Genomic DNA, 23,613 nt, shown 5'->3' on the forward strand with positions numbered 1-23,613 from the left:
AGCCTATCTGTATAGGAATCTCTCACTTTTTATAGATTTAACCAAATTCTAGAGTTTAGTTATTAGTTAAATAGGAAGTTTCATATTAAACAAGAGTCTTCTTTTCTTCTACCAGCTTTATTATTTTATTACTGAATTTTGAAATAGGAGAGTTCACCTGCATTGTTTTGTGCCTTTTCTCATTGCTGGAAAACTTGAAGGTAATCTCTGTAGTCCATAGTCCAATGATTAGATCTTTGCCATTCTCAACAAATGCTATATTGCTGAACTAACACCTTGTAATGAGGATATCAGCTTTCAACTAAATAAACACTAATTTCTCAATAGAATGGTACCTTTACAGGCACATTTTAATAATTTCCTGATCTTAATCATGTGCTAGTTGTTGGACACTGTATCTAGCAGACATTATGACAAATGGCCATTGCTGAGCAGGGATTAAATGTTTTAATCCTTAATAGTCTATGTAGTTATGCTCTATTATCTAAGAATATGTAAATGCACACCAAAGGTGCTAGCAATTGAAAAAGGGTCAATGAATGCAATTATATAAAAGATAAAATAATTCCTTTATATATAAAATTAATGCTAAAACTCTGAAGCCAATGAAAAATTTATCAGATTCAAATTTCAAAATTTAGAAATTGACAATTTAACGAAGGTTAGAATGGAACAGTTAAATAATGGTCCTTCTTCCCACTATTCCACATTAGCTTTGAATTCCTTAGCCATAAACATCAGAGTTGTATGGAAAACAGTTTGGAATAATCCAGTTTAAATTTGAACATTTTAATACTTATTAGTAATTCTCTGAAATGGGAAGTCTAGTATATTAGGGGGAAAAGATCCTAAGTATTTGGGAAAGGGTTGAGTCACAGTTTCATTACTAGTAAGTTGAGCTGGGCTTTGATCATATAAGGTCTCAGCTATAAAATTCCAAAGGTTGGATCACACATAATTACTAATATTTCTCCTTTTCCTGATATAGGAGCTGTGAAGGACGTAATATTCGATATAGAACCTGCAGCAATGTGGTAAGTGTGAGATCCTATGAATGTAATGGTACTTAATGTTTCAACACTGAAAATCTTTTTAAGTGTTTCTTGGAGTCTGTGATGGTAAGGTAAGAGTAAAAGCAGAGTAAAAGATGAATTATCTAATAACCAACCAGAAAACAACTAAGAATCCAGTATTTCCATCTATATTCCAAGGCAAATCTTTAATCAGTTGACCAGAATGCTAATTGAGAACTATATTTTAGGATGACCATTTGAAGAAATCAGGGATGTTTAATAAGAGAAGGCTTAAGAGTATCAGAAATACTGTGTCTGTCTGTCTGTCTGTCTCTGTGTGTGTGTGTGTGTGTGTGTGTTTAAAGAAATTCCAAGTAAAAACAAGATCAAATTTATTCTCCTTGGTCCCAGAAGAAAGAACTAGGAACATTGGACAGAAGATACAGAAAGACCAATTTGCACTCCATATAAGACATAATTACCCGAGGATTTGAGCTGCTCCAAAAGAGTACAAGCTACCTCAGGAGATCCCAACATTGGAGAACTTCAATCAGAAGCAAGATGACCACTAATCAGTGATATAGTAGAAGGGAGTCTTGGTTAGGTACAGATTAGTCAAGAATGCATCTTCAAACTCTTGGATTAGGTGATTCTGTAACTGAAATATTCCTGCTGCTTAGGAATAGAAGAGAGATGGGGGAAGAAGGGGAACATTCATTGTGCTTTTTGCTAATATAAATCACAGCTCTGTCATTCACTAAGAGGTCTTGTGAAATAGTATGAGAAGTCATAAAAGGGAAGGAATCTACCTGGGGCAAAGTGAATGAACTATTAGTTAATGGAAATACATCTTTAGTATTTAGGGTGGGGAGGGAGGAGGAAGTGGTAGCCAGCTCCAACTCTTTTCACTATTCTTGCCTATTCTCTTGTAGTAGCACATAGCAAAACTGGTGCTGGCATTTCATGTATTGTTAGGAATAAGTGAAAGAGTATTTTTTAGTTTCAAAAATACATATCAATTGAATCAAATTCAGAAACAAGACAGTTTATATATATATATACATATATATATGTATATATATATATATCATTAATGATTATTGAATCTTTTACATAGCAATCTTGCATTTGTTGCTTTTTCTGTAAATATAGCATCCCTTCATTAAAAATATTTGGTATAGTGAAAAGGACAGCAATTCTGTGGTCAAAGAATCTGGGTTCAAATATTATGTGGACAACTTTGGGCAAATTACATCATTTCTTTGTGCTTCAGTTTCCTCAACTAAAAGTGAATAAGATTCATTGGATGACCTCTGAGGTTCCTTCCAGCTTGAGTGCTATGTAGTTCTGTGCTTTTCTAAACTACTATGTGAAACTCCTTTTATTTTAGACTTTTAATTTCCAGTAACTGCCACAATGTTTCCATAGAATAAATACTTGTTGAAGCTAATTATTTACAGCCTACTGATTCTCAGGATATTAATTGGGAAAGGGCCACCAAGAAAAAGTCTACCTCTTTCAGCTACTCTATTCCTGGTAGGTGTACATGTCAACTAGCCAGGGCAAGTAGCTGCCTATTCTTTCCTTTAAAAGGAAGAATCTGTGCATTTTCTCTTTTAATCTTTCTAAGAACTTTCATTTCAATAAATAGACTGATATATCTCATAGTATCTAAATCCATTTACACTGTGTGGATTAAATCTTTACAATTTGTAAAGTAGACATTGAATCTTTTATGAGAACCTAAGATTTTCAAATAACTTGTTCATGATAGCAGTGAAACTTTTCTCTGTTTTTTTTGTTTGTTTGTTTGTTTTTTAGGGGGGGAGGGGTTTGGCCACAATTTGAAACAACCTTGCCAAAATAAACCGCATGAAATATTTTTGTGAAATAGATTTTTTTTTTAAAAAAATAGAAAACAGAAAGATTGTTTTCATAGTCACATCCTAGTTTTTCAGTCGAATAATTTGTAATATTTCAGGTAAGCATCCTACCATTAAATACTTGTTTAAACTGAAGCTGAACTATGACCCTACTCTTATAAGGTCAACTTTTGAAAGTGAGTTCCTAAAAATATGGCATTTAATGTGACTTTTATTCTTTATTTCTTTAGTGTTATTAAAGTTCAATAACATGATTTCATATTAAGAAAATAGGTCTCATAATTTTTATATGAAAAAGTAAGGAGGATTTCTTTCACAGATGAATAAAGAATTACATTTGTTTTTGCAAAACTTAATTAGAAGTCATAGTAAGCCTGGGGAGTATTATTCCTGCCTGTGTGAAGATAAATGAAAGAATTTCTTGATAAACTATTGTTCCTGTGTGAATTAAATGAGTCAGTCTTTACCAGAATTCAGTTTAGAGTTTGGCCATTCAAGAATTATTAGTAGAGCAGAATGAAATGTTAATTCACTGATTTGTTGCTTGAATCTGGAAAGTGGTAAAAAATATCAGATTTGGAATAGATATAGGACAGTCTTGTTTTCTTAAGAGGGTTTAATTCACTTCTACTGCTTATGAGCAACTGAAAATTGCCCTGGAGTGCCTTTTAAGCCTTACTTTTCTGTACTTTTAAATTTATTCCCCAAAATCTGCTCCTCTTTTCTTCTCTTCCACTCATACTACTACCCACTTCTATCATTCCTTAACTGTTCAGTGTTAAATGAATAGATGATCAGACCCCATAAGTTTTGTATGGAATTTATCTAGCAATGCTATGACTAAAATTCTTGATTCAACCATTCAATTTCTTTTAGCTGCTCTCCTGAGACAGTCTACCACTCATTTTAAAAATTCCAGAAAAGTAAAGTTTAATAAGATCACTTGCAAAGGTCATCAACAAACTATTCCTTATGAGGATAGTTCCTAGGATGACAGATAACCATGTCATATTAGGAAGAGAAAAAAAAACTGAATTTAATATTCTGTATTTCTGTGAAGTAGCTCACAATATAGGAGGTAGTTGGAACTTTTTCAAGAGATATAAAAATTAGCAGATAGGTCTCACTATTGTTTCAGTAGCAAAAAAGATACATCTAGCAGTAAACCTTAGATATAGTCAAGAAAGTCAAACACAGTATAAAACACCAATGCTTAAAACCATGCTTGGCACAAAGTGAGCACTTAATAAATGCTTGTTTGATTGAGGTCCTCTGATTTTGAAATTTGATGATTCTCATGAATTGTTCATCTAGTCTTGAATGTCTAGTCCACTCAGATATTATCTTTTGCTTGGATTTGGCTTTACTTTCTGGTGTTTGTTTTAGTTTTACTCTGATTGTGGATCTTTTTCTTTTTCATCCTGTGCAAGCCATTTCTCTGAGACTCAGTTTCTTCATTTATAAAATGAGGAAGATGGATTAGAAGACTTTTAAGAACCTTTTGACCCTAGTACCATCTGAAAAAATGGAAATGCTAAGGAGGATTTTTTTTATTATTAATTTTTATAATTTAACTTTTTTTGACAGTACATATGCCTAGGTAACTTTTTTTTAACAATATTATCCCTTGTACTCCCTTCTGTTCTGAATTTTTCCCCTCCTTCCCTCCACTCCCTCCCCTAGATGGCAGGCATTCCCATACATATTAAATATCTTATAGTATATCCTAGGTACAATATATATGTGCAGAGTTATTGTTGTTGTTGTTGCAAAGGAAGAATTGTATTCGGAAGGTAAAAATAATCTGGGAAGAAAAACAAAACAAAAAAAAGTTCACAGTTTACACTCATTTCCCAGTGTTACTAAGGAGGATTTGATGGAAATAGAAGACAGGATAGCACTTTCATAACTGGACTTTTCATTTTTCTTTATCCATTTGTGCTCTTTCCCCCACACCTATCACTTCCTAATGTCCTAAGAATTTTTTAGATGAAAATGATCTTTCATTGACCCTTTCCTTTCAAATTCTCCTTCTTGATCTTCCATAAATAAAGATGCTTTAGATACCAGTAGAAAGGACTAGTAGAGTAAAACTTTTCAGTGTTGAGGTAAAAGTAGTAAAATTGAGAAATTTCATGTGCCATATATAGATTGTTAACAAATAATGTCAGTTTGATATGCGTGGTCAAATTGTCCACATGTTGTTCTGGTAGAAAGCCAGGAGATATTTTACTGCTACTAACTGCTTATGATCAGAAAGTATCATGGAACCCAGAGAATACTTTTTAGACAGTTTTTTCAAAATATTTTAGTAGCAAAATCTGGACCAATTAAATGATCCTGATGTCTAAATATAAACCATATCAACAGTAACTGAAGTCATCAGTAAATAACCTTTATCTCCCTGTGGTCCAGACAGATGCTCTTCTATTATACTAAAACTATAGGAAAGGACCCAAGGCAAAAATTCTATTAGTCAAGAAACATTTTTGTTTAAGGTCAAGTATTATACTAAACACTCAGATTAGAAATAGCAATAGAAAAAGAGTCCCTATCCATAAGAACCTTACATTCTAATGGCAGAAGATAGCACATAAAAAGATGTATTCAGAGAGAAGAATGGATAGGAAAAGGTACCTGATACTGGAGAATGGCAAAGAAAGTGCTGCAAAAAGCCAAGAGAAAAATGAAATTATATCTATCTTGGGTGCCTTCCTTAAATGAAGATAGTAGGAGGAGCCATCCAATCAGAGTGAAGGATGGTAGCTTCAGGGAGTACTTCCAGTGTGTGAACTCCAGGATTTCACTGAGATGTCAAGTTGAAGAGCTAGGGCTCCTATTCTTCCTATGCATGGTAGGATATGACCCCCTTAAATAATATTCAAGATCAATGAACCTTAGTCACATTCAGAAAGAGTTATTGCCTACCTACCTGTCTACCTACCTGGAATCTGCTGTGCACTGGATTAGAAACAATCTGCAATTGTGGGCTTTTATTTGGTTTGGGTTTGGGTTTTGTTGTCATTGTTTTGTTTTGTTTCTCAGTACCTAAATTTGGCGGGATATGGGTCTGGTTTGGGCTAGGGTAAAAAGGAAGATACATTTTTCCTACAACCTCTCCTACACTTTTCTATCACTTCAAGCCCATAGCAAACAGTTTTTAGACTACATGAAACAAAAGACAAAAGAAAATTTTTGTTTGTTTCTCATGTTTAAATCTTGTCCAAGAAAATAAATTTTATGTAGGTTAACATTAGTTAATTTCCTTCATAACCCCTTCAAATTTATCATTCTCTGGGTGCTTCCAGAGGTTGTATACGTCATCACTTACTCCCTCCTTTGCTGACTTTATTCTCTCCAGCAGTAGGCTAACACAATGTGGCTGAAGCCAGTATTCTCCATGTGTCACTGTATGATTATTCAGTCAGCCAAAATACTGGAATTTTACTTATGTTGCAGTATTGGTTCCAGATCTGATATTTGAAGACTGACAGAAAATATCTTTTCCAAATAATTTCATTAGATCTAAGCCTTTGGACACTGGCACAATAATGTCTGGGATCAAGCTTCCCTGTCCTATAAGGCTCTATTTAGATTTTAAATTTGGTTCAAGCCTAGGAGTGTGAAAAGCAAGGATGGAAAACAATTATCTCTCCTGGCTAGTTAGCTATCAACTAACTGTGTTTTAATTTGTCAATCCCATTGGTCACATTTTAGTTACTAAAATGAACTTTCTTCCTATTAGACTAGACTTCCTTCTATTCCCTAAATTCTCTACATTACCTTTTATATATCCAGATGACATAAGAGGGGGAAAATGAAGCTGTTACAGAACCCTTTAAGATGTATCCCCAACTTGGGAACTTTTAGTGCTAGGTATTAATTTTAAATTCTTCCAAATACTTTAATATATCTTTGCTTGTTTGTTCTATGACTAGACACTACCCACCTCAAATTCTAGCACTGGCTGAAATGCAGTCTAAGAATCTTCTCCTAGAAATCTAAATGTCCTGTCATACGATATCTATTAGGACAAAACAAAGCATTTTTGTAATATACAATTCTGAGTCATATCTACCATGGAATCCTTGCTGAGTGCTGCATTTACACTCTGCCTAGGTGAAGATGAGGTATAATGTATACTGTATCAAGTTAAACTTCAGGAATATATTTTCTTTCTTTGTAAACTATAAGGACTCCAGTCATTTCCAGTTGTTCTGAAATATTTCTTGTCTTTAGACCAAGATGGCACTGGAAGAGAAAGTGAGGCTGGTGACTTTGCACAGCCTCCCTCACTTAAATACAACTCATTTCCAAGTAATGATATCACTTTCCTAATGCCATCCATGGTTCTTTTCAAGAACAGAAGGCACAAAATGAATGAATGAAGCTGTAAGGATTGTAGAATTATAAGCAATTATGACTTTATATCAGTTGACTAGTGTGCTCCCTTAAAAGGCTTAGTTATCCTAAAGCTAGAGGAAAGGTATATTATAACCATTTCACTTTTTCTCTCTATTCATTGATTTCCTTGTCTCCATTTTAGTAGGCAAATAGATTCTGGATATTTCTTTCTGAATGCAAAATAGAGAGCTGTTACTTGGGGGTATGTAATTGGAGAACTCGAAGGATCCTCTTTTGAATTTGGCATAGTTAGCACATTTTCATACACATCATAGTTTGTGGGGGTTTGCCACAGCTGTTGTTAATTCATCCCAAAATTAGATTAGAAAGGGAAAAAATGTTGTCAAAGAGATAGGAAAGTAAGGAAGTATTTTGTAGTATTTTTTTTCCCCTAAATACTGAGTGGTCAAGCCTATGAGAGTACTAATGCTTCTTAATCTTAGACCTCTACAAAGAGAAATTTATCCATGAAGACAATCACACTTGTCATATCCATAAAATATGCTGTGTAGTTGCCAACAAGGATGCACGTGATCAGCTGGATAGTAGTTTGGATTCAAAATTGGTTTCTTTCCCACAAAGTTGTTGATTATTATATGACTTTATAAATAATGAAAAATTCTTAGACTTCATTAAGAAACATGTAATGTCATAATGTAGACAGGATAGATAGATAGACAGATAGACAGATAGATAGATAGACAGACAGACAGATAGATAAATACATAGATACATAGATAGATAGAGTTTCTTAGCAGAAGATATTCAAGATGGTTGACAATCCCCAAAAGTGTGGCTAGTTATAGGAACTAGAGATGTTTAACCTGGAGAAGAAAAGACTTAAAGAAGATTCATTTATTTTTCATCTCTCTATATAATCATATAACATATTATTGTTCATATATTATTGTTCTCTTTTTGTTGTTGTTTTTTTGCTCAAGTAGATTTTAAACTCCATGATGATAAAGATTGTATCTTATTTGAACTTTATATTTATATCAGTGCCTAATATGGGGTTCCATTTCCAGTAGGCATTTAATAAATAGTTGCTGAATTGACTTTTGAAGGAATTAAATTTACTCTATTTGTTCCCCTAATGCAAAAACTAGCAACACTGAAACATTTTGGCTCAACAGAAGGAAATATTTCTTAATAAAGAACTGTCCTACACTGACATGGGCTACTTCTTGAGATTGCATGCTTCCCATGCAATAAAAATATAATCATTTGTTAAGCAAAACACAGTATTAGGCACTTAGATACAATTTATATAATAGTATATTCCTGCTCTCATGGAACTTAGAGTCTAGTAGAGTGATAAGAAAAACCATACCAAAATGCATTATATTAAGATATTATCTTTTGTTTATAAAAAGAGTTACAAAGTAGTATTCAATTCAATTTCAAAAGCATTTATTAAATACTTATTAGGTTCAAAACACTGTACAAAAAAGTGAGGATATAAAAACAAAATCAAAAAAGAAACCCTGCTTTCTAGTACAGTGTCTTCTACCTGGAAACTGGCATATACATATAAAACATCTATACATATAAATGTAAGTTCAGAAGGGTCAGAGTACTGACAATTAAGGTGACCAGGAAAGAGTTCCTGTTGAAGATGGCATTGAGTTGAGCCTTGAAAGAAGCTAAAATTATCTAGGAGGGGAGGAGTGAAGAAATGCCCATGCAAAGGCACAAAAACTAGAAATGGAAAGCTGAGTTCTAGAAAGGAGTGAGACATTTTAGCCAGATTCCAGAAGAAATGAAAGACAAAAGTATTGGGACAGGAAACTAGAGATATCTTTTGAAAGGATTTCAAATGTGAGGTCTGGATAGAAAACTTATTAACAACCAATGATGGCTAAGGTGGCATTTGAGTTGGAATTTAAAGGAGTAGAAGAAATTTGATAGGCAAAGAAATCTCTGTGTGAAGATAGCTAACCTCTTATCAGAGATTTTATAGAGGGGATGTATTCTTCATGTTAAGTTGTGATAGACAACTTTCAAGTATTTGTTATATTGTAACTTTATCATATGGAGGGTTATAGAACTATCCACAAATAGATCCAGAACTATGATATTGATAACCTCTAGCATCTTTGTCAACTTTGTGATTTTATTAATCATATCAAACGACTCTGGTGAGAAAAAAAGAAAGCCAATCTCCCATTTCTTGACTGACTTTTTTATCACTTATGACAAAAAAAAAGACAAGATAAAGAAGTAAAAGGTACATAGCTAGAAAATGATGAAATTAAGACTCAAGTGTGTTTTCTGACTAAAAGCTAGCACTCATTTGACCACATCATAGCATATGTCTTTGGGATTATGACATAGAGTTGATATCAAATCTTTCTATGACCTTGAGCATGATAATGTTTCTGTGTTCTTGAGAAGGGACAAATGCATTAATTGATCGTGTACCCCACTTGGATTGATTCTGAATCATTGTAGGTTATAGAATATAGGTATAGTTATAAAAGTTAGAACTTGAAGTCTCCTAATCCAATCTCCTCAATTTGTTGGTGAGGAAAATGAATCCCAGAGAGGTTTTATCACTTGCTCAGGGTCATGTACATTGTAAATAGCAGAGCTGAGATTCAATCTCAACATATCTATCTCTAAATCTGGTATCCTTCCTCTCTACTTACTACACTGTAGTTTGGCTATGCCTTATAAATGCTTGTTTGCCCTTTGTTACAAGAGCAATTCAAACTCAAGACAATTAGAATCACAAGAATAACATATAAAACCAGTGTATTTTTAAAATATATATACTTTATATGAGCCAGATACAATGGAACATCTGAATCCAACAGTCTTTTCTGGAAAGATCCCAAAATTCCAGCCTTTCTGAGCTTCTCAACCTGTTAAGACACATCTCTTTATTGAGCCAAATATTCATCAGGATGCATCTTCTAAAACAATGATCTCTGAGTTTCATAAGATATATGTTAGTCCCTGATGAACCAATTGGAAGATTGAAAAAGGGATTGGAAAGAGACTTACATGGTTCGTGTTTTGGCAGATAGCCACAATAAATGAGACCAAACAAGCTGCTATGTATAGGTTGCTAACACGTGAAGACTTGTCTATGCATGGGTATATTCTTGTAAACAGAAAGAAAAAAAAAAAAAAGATAAGCAGAATTGAATCTTCTGATTATCATCAAAGTTTTGTTGTTTTGTTTTATTGAAAAATGTGGTCCCGTAGGATCTATGATTCTCCTCTTATATTTTAATCCCCTGGCATTGATTGTAAGCACTAAGAAATAATTAGGATTTATACTTGAGTTTTAACTCAGTGAGATAATATATCAAATGAAACATATTCATAAATATTATATTATATATATTACATATATATATTTGCATAGAGAGAACTATATCTTTCCATAAAAAATAGATATGAAGCAGTTTGTAAACTTTGAAAATTCTATATTATAAATATTACCTAATTTTATTATTATTGTTAATCCAAACCCTATATTAATATGTTGTTTACATGAAGACTGATATTTGCTTTCTTTTTTTCATTTTTTAAAAAAGAAAATTGTCAAATGAACAGAGCATGTCTTTGGAATCTGGCTGTATTTTTTATTGCACTCTTGCTAGAATCCTGATTTATTATGCAACACATTTGGAAGAAGATATTTTAGGTTTTGAATTGAGTTTAGAATTTTGTATGAATTCTTCCTATCACCCCTCCCAACATGGGGGATTAGGATGAGAGGAGTTAGTTAGGCTTTTTGTCAGTTGTATTTGCATTCATTTTGTATTCATCTTAAACCTTTGTAAAAACTATTATAGTGTATGATAATCTTGAGGGTGGTCTCCTCAACCAACCCCTTAAAGGAAAACCAATGAACCTATAAAAGACAAGAGTAGCTCCTACTACATTCTACTTATCACCATGTGATCATCATTTTTCCTTCCTACATTTCCACAAAAGCATTCTTTTCTTCATTGCTAGATACTGAGGGAGCAAATATCAAATAAGGCACAAATTAATATCTGCCCATCTTTACTCTTGCTCTGCATTACTAAATAAATATTCTGTCACACAAAAAAAATTAGTCAAGAAATTCCTCAAACATCGTTCCTGATTCCCTATTGATTTAGAATAAAATTCTCCTTCATGTTTATCATGCAAGACTGGTCACAAATTAATCCTCACTCTTCCTTTTGCAGTATTGTTGAAATCTAAACTCCAAACCAAATGAGTTACCCCTCTTCTGCCTGTGTTCTTCTGGATCTCTATCCTTGTTCAAGCTGTTCCCTCTGCCTTAGAGAGTTCCTACTCCTATTACATAAAGAATTCTTGTCCATCCTTTAAGTCATAATTCAAATGCTACAAAGTCTTCTCCAGCACATGGTCAATAATAACTCCTTCCCACAACATAAAAAACACCTCAACAACATACACCTCATTTATTACTTTTGTCATCTGATTCTCTACAATTTTTCTAATTCATTTAATATTATTGCTAGGTATCTGGTTATATCCTCTCTCTACTAGAGTTAAGGCTTTCAGTGTATCTTCCCATCTCCACCCAGCTTAGCCCACAATAAGTGCTTAATCAGTATTTGTTTTATTACTACTCTCTTTTTACTTTCTCTTTCTAAGCTAAAATTAAAAGCTTTAGAGATAAGAAAGTCTAGGAATACTAATCACCTAATTAGTATTTCAAATAGTAGAGATAACAGTGATACTTCTAGCCAAATAAAGAGTAAAATAGGCCAAGAGCAATTAACTCAAATCATTTAATACAGAAAGAATCTTCTGAAAGATCTAATTTAATATGATGTATTTGGTGAGTTGAATTAAATTTCTCAGAAGGTTCTTAAAAGCTGAGCAGAGGTTACCACATGCCCCCGCCCCCCCCCACCAAAAAAAAAAAAAAAAAAAAAAAAAAAAAAAAGCAAACAAACCAGATTCTGCTTTCAAGATGTTTGGCAAGGGAAGATAAAAAGATAATAGATAATAGAGATACAAAGAGTACTACTCAAAGTTATACAAAGTAATTTCTGAAGGGGAGAAGGAGAGAAGTCATTCAACATTGATTAAATAGTTAATGGATACACATACTGTTTCACTTATTGGGGAAGAGGCAAACTTAGCCCCTGCCCTCATCAAGTTTATTTTCTACTGGGGACTTAAGTGAGGGATGGGGAGAGAGAAGAAATACAAGCATAGGTAACTTTCACCTACAGATAACTTGAATGTTTATTAGAACCACTGAAACCATTTAAGAGAATGGTGTGTTTTTTTTGGAGATCAAGGTCAAGGAGAGGAGGAAAGAAAGAAACCAAATTGTTTCCTGTGGTTTACTGGGAATTGGGGAACCCAGTAAAGAGGGGAAAGTCTGTGGCAGTCGGAACCCAGTAGATGGTGCCAGTGAGCTGGGTCCTGGGTCAACTAACTGTCATGGGAAAAAAAAAAAAAAAAAGTAGCATCTATCAGATATAGAGAATACTGTGCTGGGCAGCAATAGCTCCCTACTCCCTAGGTCCAAGATTTACAGGCACTGTCATTTCTATTTATATTACATTCTCTGATATTCACTTTTTTTTTTCTGGAAAAGCTGAAAATAAAATTTGGAGAATAGCATTTACAGAGCTCTATTCCATCACATGATGTAGTGGGAAATGTTTTAGATTTCCGGTCAGAGAATCTGAATTCGAATCTTTCATGTATGGCCTCAGAAAAGTCACTTTTGGGTCTCAAATTCCTACATCTACAAAATGTATTGGTCCTATTCAGCTCTAAAATCTGATTAATATTTAGACCTGCAAGATATAAAGTTAATAACATTCAAAAATGACATCTTCTACATTTCTGTGGTTAAAGAGTAAGTTCTATGGACATTTCTATAGTGATTCTAAGTTGTCAGGAACAGGAAAGCAGAGAGCAAGATTACATATGACTACTGATTTGGATGAGAATTTTCGTGTTCTATGCCCTTGTCCACAATGGGAGTCTAAACCTGAAACTTTTAATTATCATCACACATAAAAAATTACTGATTATTAATTCATTGGGTATTGATTAAATTGAATATTAATTAAAAAAATACTGGAAACTAAGGTTAAAAGACTATAGATAAATACAAAGTATCATCCTTTTGTTATTGATAAATAAGCAAATAAGTGACAACCAGCTATGAAGTCAATTATCCACGATCTAGCTCTGACAGCTAAGAGCTTCTTTTCTATGTTTGTTACTTATTGTCTCTAAACTTCCATTTTTCTAATTCACAAAACTTCCTTTAAGATATATGGTGACGTGGATGTTTTGGTTGCAGAACCTGTATAAATTCTCCCTGGCTTAAATCTCTTTCCTGTGATGATGTTCTTTACTTAGCCAGATAATCTCAGATCCCATTAATTAGCATTCAGTAGGGTTGACAATAATTTGGAAGAGTGTGGGAGTGTTGTAGGCCAGTTTTGATGCCAGTTAATGTGATAGTTCATGTTCAAGAGTGGAACAAAATGAAGCACTAGTCCATTTAACAACAGAAGAAAGTTTCCTAGTCATAACATGAAAAAAATTATCTTCAAGGATATACTAGTTCTTAAATAGATTACCTTCATACAGAAACTCATCTGATTAGCAGGACAGTATATTTTGACTGCTAGTGAATTATTCACCTAGGCCAAAGAAACTACATTCCTTGTAAGCAGTCCTATTTTATACATTTAGATGACAACACATCTATAGTTTTCTCTCTCTAAACCAATAAAGTCTAAGGGATAGCTTCCTTGTGTAGAAGAGGTGGACCACAAACTAACATAGTCTAGATGGCAGAGCTTCTAATAGATATTGCTCCTATCACAAGGGACATGTCAATCATTTACAACTTAGTGTGACGTAGGTTAATTGTTTACCCTAAAATCTAGTTAGTTAATCAGAGGCCCAAGAGAAGTAGAATTTCAATCGGGGAAAAAAGAAAAATTGGAATCATCAAATTTTCTAGAAACCAACATAAAAGTGATTTCAGAACCAATTATCTGCATAGTTAGCTCATATACTAAAAGTCAAAACTGACCCCAAATAATTTTTAAGATAAATATTAGGAGATACTATATAGTTAGTTCTAACATAATGTTGTGATATTGACTATGAAAAATGATAAATGATCTATTGCTATTGACTGTGAAAACAGTAAACAGATAGTAAAGCCATGATTCTGATTGTTTTTTATTTCTTTATTAAGTTTAATTAATGCAAAGTAATTGTTTTAAGTTGAGAGAGCTTAGTAAACCCTCAATCCAATAAAACTCAATTACTTTGCCAAAAATATAATTTAAAGAGCATCCACAGGCAATTACTTTGACTTAGTACAATCCCATTTAGATTCTAAATTCAGTTCATTACACATAATAGTTACTCAATTAATTTATGCTGAACTGAAAACATTATAAAAAGCACACTGAATTATGTACCAATAGAAAATATGAAATTGAATGATTTCAAAGCCATTTATAATTGAAACTAGAAAAACAAATAGATGTGAAATAAAAAAAATCTTCTGACATTCCTATAACTATTTCTATCTTTGATAAAAATGAACACATTTATGCTATTTAATGTGATAGATAAAAATAATAAAAATGGCACACAAGAAAAAAAGTATGGAAAAATTGTTGGCCTCTTGACATAAAAGAGAAATCTGTGTTTGGTGATATGATGCTAAAAGCTCAAGCATCAATTTTCAATATATCTGGATAAAGGGAGAGTTCCTTACAAGAAGAAAAAAATAATAAATATTATTTTCAGAAAACTCCAACTAAGAAAAGAGCATTAAACACCCATTTATCGTTTCTATAGAATTGTTAGGTGACTGGTTTATATTTGAATTAAAGGTAACCTTGATTAAAAAAAAGAAGAAGAAAATGAGCAATCAGAATTTCATGGATGATTCTCTATAGCAGACTATCTTTTCTTAATTACATACATGACTGCGAGTTCTGGAGAATATAAGATGTCTCTATGTTTACAGCTTGTAGAAAAGCAGGTGACTGTCAAAGAAGAAAAATATTGCAACCTTAAAGACTCTAAAATAACAAAGTATTTTCCATGTAAATTTAAAATAATATAAGGTTATATGATAGATGCAACTCTTCAGTACTCCTTTGGTTTTTCAAAATCAAATAAGACAAAGAATAGGAAGGCTTGCTTATTGAACTAGTTAACTATTAGTTGTTAAGGGACAGATCAATTCTCTGAGAATCTCCACAGTTGTGGATCATAACATCTGAAGGGCAGGGCAGCCTTTGCTGACACAGGTGTTGTGGACTGGGAATGAGATAAATTGCAGGCAGAGGGAAGAGGAGAGAGGTCAGACAATACAACAGCCTCTCAGCCAGGTCAGAGATCAGCAATTGTTTCTCAGTCTCCTTGTATCATCCTCTCACAAGAGGAGATCCATTCTGGGTTGGATCTCCAGCAGCCACTGTCAGGTGGCTCCCGTGTATTCCAACAGCTCCCATGTATTCCAACAATTAGTGGCAAGGATTCTTTCACAAAGTCCAAATGGCAGAATAGTTTCCTGTTAATGTTGGAGTTCCCAGATGTTCTAGTTTGTGGATGGCATTTTGCCATTTGCACTGAGACCCTGAATACCCTAAGGTATCTTTATTGAGATCCTGATCGTCTAAAAGATGTTAACCCAATAAGGGAGAACTAAATAGATAAAGAATGGATTTCTCCCAGATTATGAAGTTCAGAAGCAGCCTAGAATAAAGGGAATGGAGAATTGGCCTCTGAACCAAGAAGATTTAGTTCAGTTCCTGCCTCTATTACACTGATTGTGCTACCCTAGAAAAATCACTTAGCCTCTCACTACCCCTCCCAAAATAAGAGACTATAAAGTTACAAAGCTTGTGCTGACCTGTATGAGTGGAGGAAATCACTTCATTCATAGTTACCTATATCAGTGAGATCACCTGTCCAATCCAAAATTAAATATTGGAATTCTTTTAAAAGTATATTTTAACTACTTTAGAAAAACAACAAACTATATCCAGAATTACATAGGAAAAGGAAAGTAGATTGAATTTCATTTTGGAAACTGGGTAATTCCTTGGCTATTCCTTGATATCAAAGCACCTTTTTTTTAATCACCAGCATTCCTCTTATAATGCTACATATGGATGAATCACAAAAAGCCGCAATTAGTTGTGAGAGAACTGAATCATTTTACCAAGCAAGATTTGTGTACAAGACACAGTGAGAAAAACACTAATTAGTACTTGTGGAACTGGAATAGAACATAGCCAGCTATGGATCAAGCTGAGAGATAGCAGATGGACATAAAACCCAAATTTTTCCCTGACTCTATATGAATATGGATATGACAAATAGGACAAAACTCCAAGGAAGATAGTCAGAAAGTTTGGGTGATCCTTTGTAGAGGATTAGTGAAAAGACATGAACATACTTTGCCTGGGATGAGAAGACTTGTGCTTGTGATTTTGCCAATGGAAAGAGTATTCACCTTAATGAGATCATGGATCCAATGGGGCATGAAAGTATGTGGTGCCAAGGAAAGGTTCCTTTTAGCCAAGATCATGAGGATGTTGAGTTTTATGAAAGTCACATACAGTTTCTCTCTATAGATACATACATACAGTATCTATAAGCAGATATCCATGTTATGCAAACAACATGTACTACCTTGGTATAGAAGACAGCCTTATTTTTAGCTGTTTTACTAGAGCTTGACCTTTAGCATTTATTTCTTCATCAGCTACTGAGTCAATAAACACTTAAGTACATATTATGTTCCAGGAATTATACTAAAAGCTGGGGATACAAAGAAATTTAAAAGAAAGGCCTGCCTTTCTAGAAGCTCATAATTTAATGGGAGAGAAAACAAGAAACTGTGTAAAATGAGCTATATTTTTTAAAGTAGCATTTATTATATGTTATATTTATTATTATATTCAAATTGGAAATTGTTATTTATTATGCACAAATTATAAGGGAAAGGAAAACCACTAAAATTAAGAGGTATTAGGAAAGGCTTCCTGAAGAAGATGAGATTTTAGCTAATAATGGAAGGACATACAGAAGCCAAGGGGTAGATACAAGGAAGGAGAGCATGTCAGGCTTGATAGACATCCAATGAAAATGCTTAGAAGTGAAAGATAGAATTATTCATTCCAGGAACAGTAAGAAGGACAGAATTACTGAAATGTGGAGTATGTTGGTGAAGGGGAGGATGGAGGGGATGGAGGGCAGGCTATTAAAGGCTTTGAAAATCAAAGAGAAGATTTTATATATTTAATGCTAGAGGTGACTATCTGTTAAGTACTTTATATGAGATAAGCACTCTTCCATGATCTTAGAAAAGAAAATAATGGTCCAACCACAAATATGCAGCACTATGCAATCATTAGAGAGAATGAATAAGGGTTTGGAACAGAATCTATTATTCTTCCTTCATATAAAAGGATATAAAAAAGACAGCTATAGCGATCATCGATTCAGACAAAGCAATAGAAAAAAATGTTCTAATTTAAAGAGATAATCAAAGAAACTACTAACTCTGATCAGTGCAATAATCCAAAACAATGCCAAAAGGTACCTTCAGAGAGTGAATTTGTGTATTCTAAGTGCAAATTGAAGTATTATTTTCTCATTTTATTTTTCTTGCTTTTTTGTGGAATGGCTAATATGGAAATGTTTTGCTTGATATATATATATATGTATAGCTGATATCATATTGTTTACCTCTTCAGTGGGTGAGGGAGAGAATATGAGGGAGAGAGAGAATTTTGAATTCAGAATTTTAAAAACCTGCTCAAATAAGTTAATTATTTTAAATTGGAAAAAAATATAAGTTTCTGATGCTGTTTTTGTTAATAATATAGACAATGAGGTCTAGAAAATAGTACATGGGAGTTGGTATAATTCTACATCACTGCAGGATTTTGGGTGGATCACCATTTGTCATGTATGCTGTAGGGCAGAGATTCTTAACTTGTGGTCCAAAGACTTTTTTTATATTTTATTATGTATATTAATACATTTGCTTTCTTATATAATCCTATGTATTTATGCATTCAAAAACATGATTCTAGTGTCTCCATAGGCTTCTCTAACTTGGAGGGATTAAAAAATTAGTTAGGAATTTCTATTTAGAGAGAATTCCTAAATTCCTATCCATGTATTGATGGGACTAAATAACTTTTTCCTTTCTTTTCTTTTCTGAGATTCTATGAATTTGAATTCCCCTGTCCATCTGAACACTTTTAATAGAACAACATTCCTCCCTCTCCCAATCTCAAGTAGACCTACTGCTTGATTCTAGATGAATAGTTCTCTGTGAACTTGCTCTCACTCACCTGCCACCATGAACTCAGGCTATAGTGAAGAGCCCAGCCATCTGTTAAGTTTCACAGTACAAGGACATACATAGTGCATACATAGCAAATAAAAGCAAATAGAAGAAATGAATTGAGGCCATTCAGAGTAACATGCTCCTTTCCTTTTCTGGAGAAGTATGATTAGGGTAATAGAGGAGTAAAGACAGAGAAGGAGAAATGAGGGGGAAGGGAAATGCCTCTGATTTCATAGTTTATTATAGGGTCAAAGATGTTTCCTTTACTCCCTTCTAAGACAGGAAAAGAGCTCACATAGGTCTTAGGAAGCCTTAGAATCACCTTGGTCCATCCTAAAGTTTAGGTGGGTAGGGAGATAAATTTAGTAGTCTGATACATATGGGCTACCACTGACCCTCTTCTGGGAAACTCATTTTTCACTTCAGTAATAGGGTAGCCAGGACATAATCCTTTAACATAGTAAAGGATCTAGTTCCCCAAGTCTGTGAGAGGAATCTAATTTGTGCAGCTAAGTAAACATTGATTCCCCTTCTCCTCAAACTTGATTCCTTACTCTGCTTCCCTGCCTCCAATTCTCACCAACTCCTATAAGATCACTCCTCTTCTCCTCCTCTACCATTGCAATCAGTCACCTATTTCTGAATGGCTGGGCAAATGATTTGGCAACATTTTCCAGATAAAAGATATACTCAGAGATATTTTTGTTAATGCATATCCTGACACTTAGAGAAAACAATGAATAATTATAGTCCAAAGCATACGTTGTTATGAGAATTCACTAAGAAAAACCCCAAATCAAGATTGTAGGCTATTAGGTTTGCTATAGATCAGGAAGGGTGGGAGGTAAAGAGTAAGTTGTTGAGGCCTTTTTTGATCTGTCTCACATTATGTTTATCTTTAAATTACTACAGACAATGTCTATTCCAATTTTCATTTTGAGTGACTGACAAAAGCACGACATGCTTCGAGAGACAACAGGAGTCTCCATGCTTATTCCTCTTTGCAATCCATCAAGTTTATTCCTTTTTCCCATTTGTAAACAGATAGTTCTTAACAACTCATTCTGCAGCAGAGTTAAGTAGTAGTAACTGTTTAGCAAGTATTTATTTGCCAAAATGTCTCCCATATACTAGTCTTTCCTGTAATTTGACTCTCTCCCCCAAATATTTTGGCAAATGCATTCAGAAAACAAAAAGCTATATAAGCATATGCTTATAAAATGAAATAACATGCAATGTTATTGAGACGATTGCAGAATACCTCTTCAAATAAAAACCCACTAATACTTTTAAAAAGTATATACCTCCTTTATGTTACATTTAGAGGGATTACCTAAAATAGCTGTCCTGTTTTAACTTTTAAATTCCAGATATCAAGAAACCTCTAAAAACTTTTTGAAGAAAAGATACTGATAAAATGGAAATAATTAAAACATAGAAATAGAAATAATTAAGGCCCTATAGTAGCAAATATATGAAAAAAAGATTGGATGGAATTAACAATGTGGAGGTAAGAACAGTTAAAAGCAACCAAGCCTGCAAATATCTACTAAACATCAGTACTGCTGTTGCTCTAAGAAGGAAAATGGAGCAATTAAATTAATATCACCCAGAGGAAAACATAAACTTTTAGAGTAGATTTTCTAAAGGATCTTATTTAGACCAGTTCTCAGAGCATATTAGTGGAAGCTTGTGGCTGGAGACATTCAGAAACCAGTCAAGGTTGCAGGTAATATGGCATACTGTAAAAGGACAGAGTTAATCATTTATAGTATCATATATTTTCAGCCTCTAATATGTGTCCCTAATGAACACAATGAAATATTTAGGCTATTATTAATATAGATCTTTTGAGTATATCCTCTGTAGATAGAAGGACCTACTCAAAATCTAATCAAATCATTGAGACATGCAGAGGTGGGACAGGGAAAGCTATTTTATAAGTATTAATCAAATACACATTCAGGCCCAAAGTAGATATCTACTCACTGGTTTTATTCTAAGGTATCTTTTATTACAAAGAAAAGAGAGGTGAGGGCAGGGAGAATAGTAGAGGGACGGAGGGAGGAAAAAAGGGAGGAGGAAGGGAAGGAAAAAAAAGGAAGGAAGGAAGGAAGGAAGGAAAGAATGCTTGAGAAAGATTATAAAATTTATAGCTTAAAATATTGAAATCATTTAGTCATATTACCATTGAGAAGGAGAAATTGGAGATTGTAGAGTGGATATTATTTGCTCAGTCTCATAGGTAGCAAATAGCAAAGCTGAGAGTATAAATACATTTCAATTTCCACTGCCCCATGCTGCTTCAGGACCCATAATCATTTAATCATGATGTCCAGGAAAATCTGCTTTACTTTTCACAATGGGGAAAATCAAGGCTGAATTCAAGCCTGCTTTTATGAAAGTATTCTTTATTGCTCTCTTCAGGGACAGTTTCTATAATGCAATCAAACTGGACTACTCTGTTCTCCTCTACTCCACATTCTTTCTCCTGCGTCTGTGTGATCCTACAAACCATCTCTCCTTCCTCATCTCCAACTTTCAAAATTCTTATCTTCTGTCTAGTTTCAACCCAGTCATCACCTCCTCTATGAAGCTTGCCATGCTGTGAAGGTTGCATGTGATTAGTGTTCTCTTCTTCAAATTACCTCATATTTATCTATGTTCATATTGGAATCCAAGTAGAATATATGTGATTTGCTGCTAAGAATTACCTTGCTTTTGTCTTCATATTTCGTACCCTTCAGCACTATACCTTTGATATAGTGAGTGTTTAGTATATTAAATCCAATTGAATTGAATGAGCTTTACCTAAATGTGACATAACTATTCAAGGTCAATGTCTTTTCTTTCTTGTGCTCATAGTAATCTGTTGGAGACTTACACTATAATGGCTCTTGCAGCATAATAGGATTGTCTCTATATAGCCTGTCTAGACAGGGCAGGGTCCATGTCTGCGTATTTTCACTGCACAACAGCTATTACAGTCATGCACAAATAGGCTCTTAAATCCATAGTTTAGAAGATGATGTGGATGTTTCTAAGTATTGCAAACATTATTTACTAGATATTATAGACCAGAAGTTTTTGGAATGAAGCTTAGTATCTTGACATTAGCCCTGCACATTATCTTATTTGAACATTAAAAGCTACTTATAAAATTGTAAATAACTTAAATTAAAATTTTCTGTTTGTTAAATATTGCCTCTTTAATAAATTTATATGATGCATATATGTGTGTATGTGTGTGTGTATACCCATGTGTGTTTATAGAGTGGGAAATTTCACTCAACTTTTTACATAGAATAGGTACAAATCACTGCTCGACTTTATTATATGAAATAATGGTGATGTGGAATAATCACTAAATATGGAGCCGGAGAATCTCCAACTGTGGGGTGTAAGAATTTGAGGACCTGCACTGGAATCTCATCTGTGTTACCACCTGTGTGAATTTGGGCAAATTGCCATACTTCTGTGGACTTAAGTTTCCTCGGCTATAAAGTGAAAGTTTTATATTAAGTTATTTCTGAGATCCCTTCAAACTCCAAATTCCATTAGCCTATGAAATATAAAGCATTGGACGAATTGTTTTTATTTTTCCCAGACTTAGTAAGATAATATGTCTTTTTATTTTAAATATATTTTTATGATATCTTTTATTTTTTAACATCACCAGAATTTCCCTTATAAAAGGGAGTTTTTGTATTTGTTTGTTGTTGTTGTTGTTGTTGTTTTTCAAAAACAAGACAAAGAGGTAGGGGATAAAAGATATATCAATATCAGTACATATGTTGAAAAAAAATCTAATGTTTTATATCATGGCCCATATCCATGGCCCTTTATCCCTTTCCCCAACTCTCCAAAAATTGAAGTAAGTGGAAAACATCTTCTCATATCCTTTCTTTGGAGCAAGAGTATTCTTTATAATTCCTCAGAATTAATTTTTTATTGATTGTAGTTGTTTTTTTTCCATTTACATCAGTGGGTATCAAATTCAAATAGAAATGGCAGCCACTAAACCATAAGTAAGGATCCCTGAGAGACTGTTTATTGACCTAGAAAACCACATATTAATAGTACCTATGTTCTATTTTTATTTATTTTGCTAAATATTTCACAATTAAATTTTAATCAGGTTCAGGCTACATTTAGGAGTTTTACATGTTTAACACCTTTAATTTACATTGTTATAAGTCGTGCATATTGTTCTCCTAGCTCTAATTATTTCACTTTTCATCCCTTTGTATAAATATTATGTAATATTATAGTGCCAAAAACTATGGGGGAAATTCATTCCCTACCAGGTCATGATATAATGAAAAACAAATAGCATTTGTGATTCATTCTTAAGTATTTTCCCATGAAACATAAAATGAGACAATGGCCTTTAGTATATAAAAAGATCATCTTACTCCTTCTCTAGCATGTTAACCTGAGAATTAGACACCTCAGGGGATACTGTTCTGCCATTCCCTCACTGTGAGTAAGGATGAATCATTCATGTCAACCTTTCTGAGCATCATTTTCATGCTCTGTAATTTGAGAATTAATAGTAAAACACCTGCCTATCTTTATATAGACACTTCAGAAATCATTACTATGAATACTCAATACACTAATGTTAATTGAAAAGCCTTTATGACTTAATAGATGGCTTTGGCGAGTTGCTGGAGGTTTAGTCCAGTGTTTGGCACATAGTAGGTGCTTTAAAAGCTACTTACTCCTTTCCCCTTCCCAACAGAATTTATTCTGTTTGGCTAGCTGGGTGATGAGCTTCTCAAACTCAACTAGGGTAATACTTGAATTATATCTATAGTATAAACTCAGGACAATACTCATGGACTTTCTAGGCTAACAGCACTTGACTGAAATTGGCACAGCCTTTGAAAATATAGCATCATCTCTACCCCTCACTAAGGTATTAGCATTGTACTTAGTCCACTTGTCTATAGAAAAGATATTT

General features: G+C 33.6%; 1 protein-coding gene across 2 annotated transcripts in view; it reads left to right on the forward strand.

The window, feature by feature from the left end:
* ADAMTSL1 (ADAMTS like 1) overlaps positions 1–23,613 on the forward strand; it is a 380,756-nt gene that overhangs the window by 65,879 nt on the left and 291,264 nt on the right. For both annotated transcript variants that reach the window (XM_074282966.1, XM_074282967.1), the window contains exon 3: positions 989–1,034. In XM_074282966.1, the coding sequence (XP_074139067.1) occupies positions 989–1,034 (46 nt within the window). The remainder of the gene's footprint in view (positions 1–988; positions 1,035–23,613) is intronic.

This window comes from Sminthopsis crassicaudata, chromosome 1, assembly GCF_048593235.1.
Source record: "Sminthopsis crassicaudata isolate SCR6 chromosome 1, ASM4859323v1, whole genome shotgun sequence".
NCBI classification, from domain to species: domain Eukaryota; kingdom Metazoa; phylum Chordata; class Mammalia; order Dasyuromorphia; family Dasyuridae; genus Sminthopsis; species Sminthopsis crassicaudata.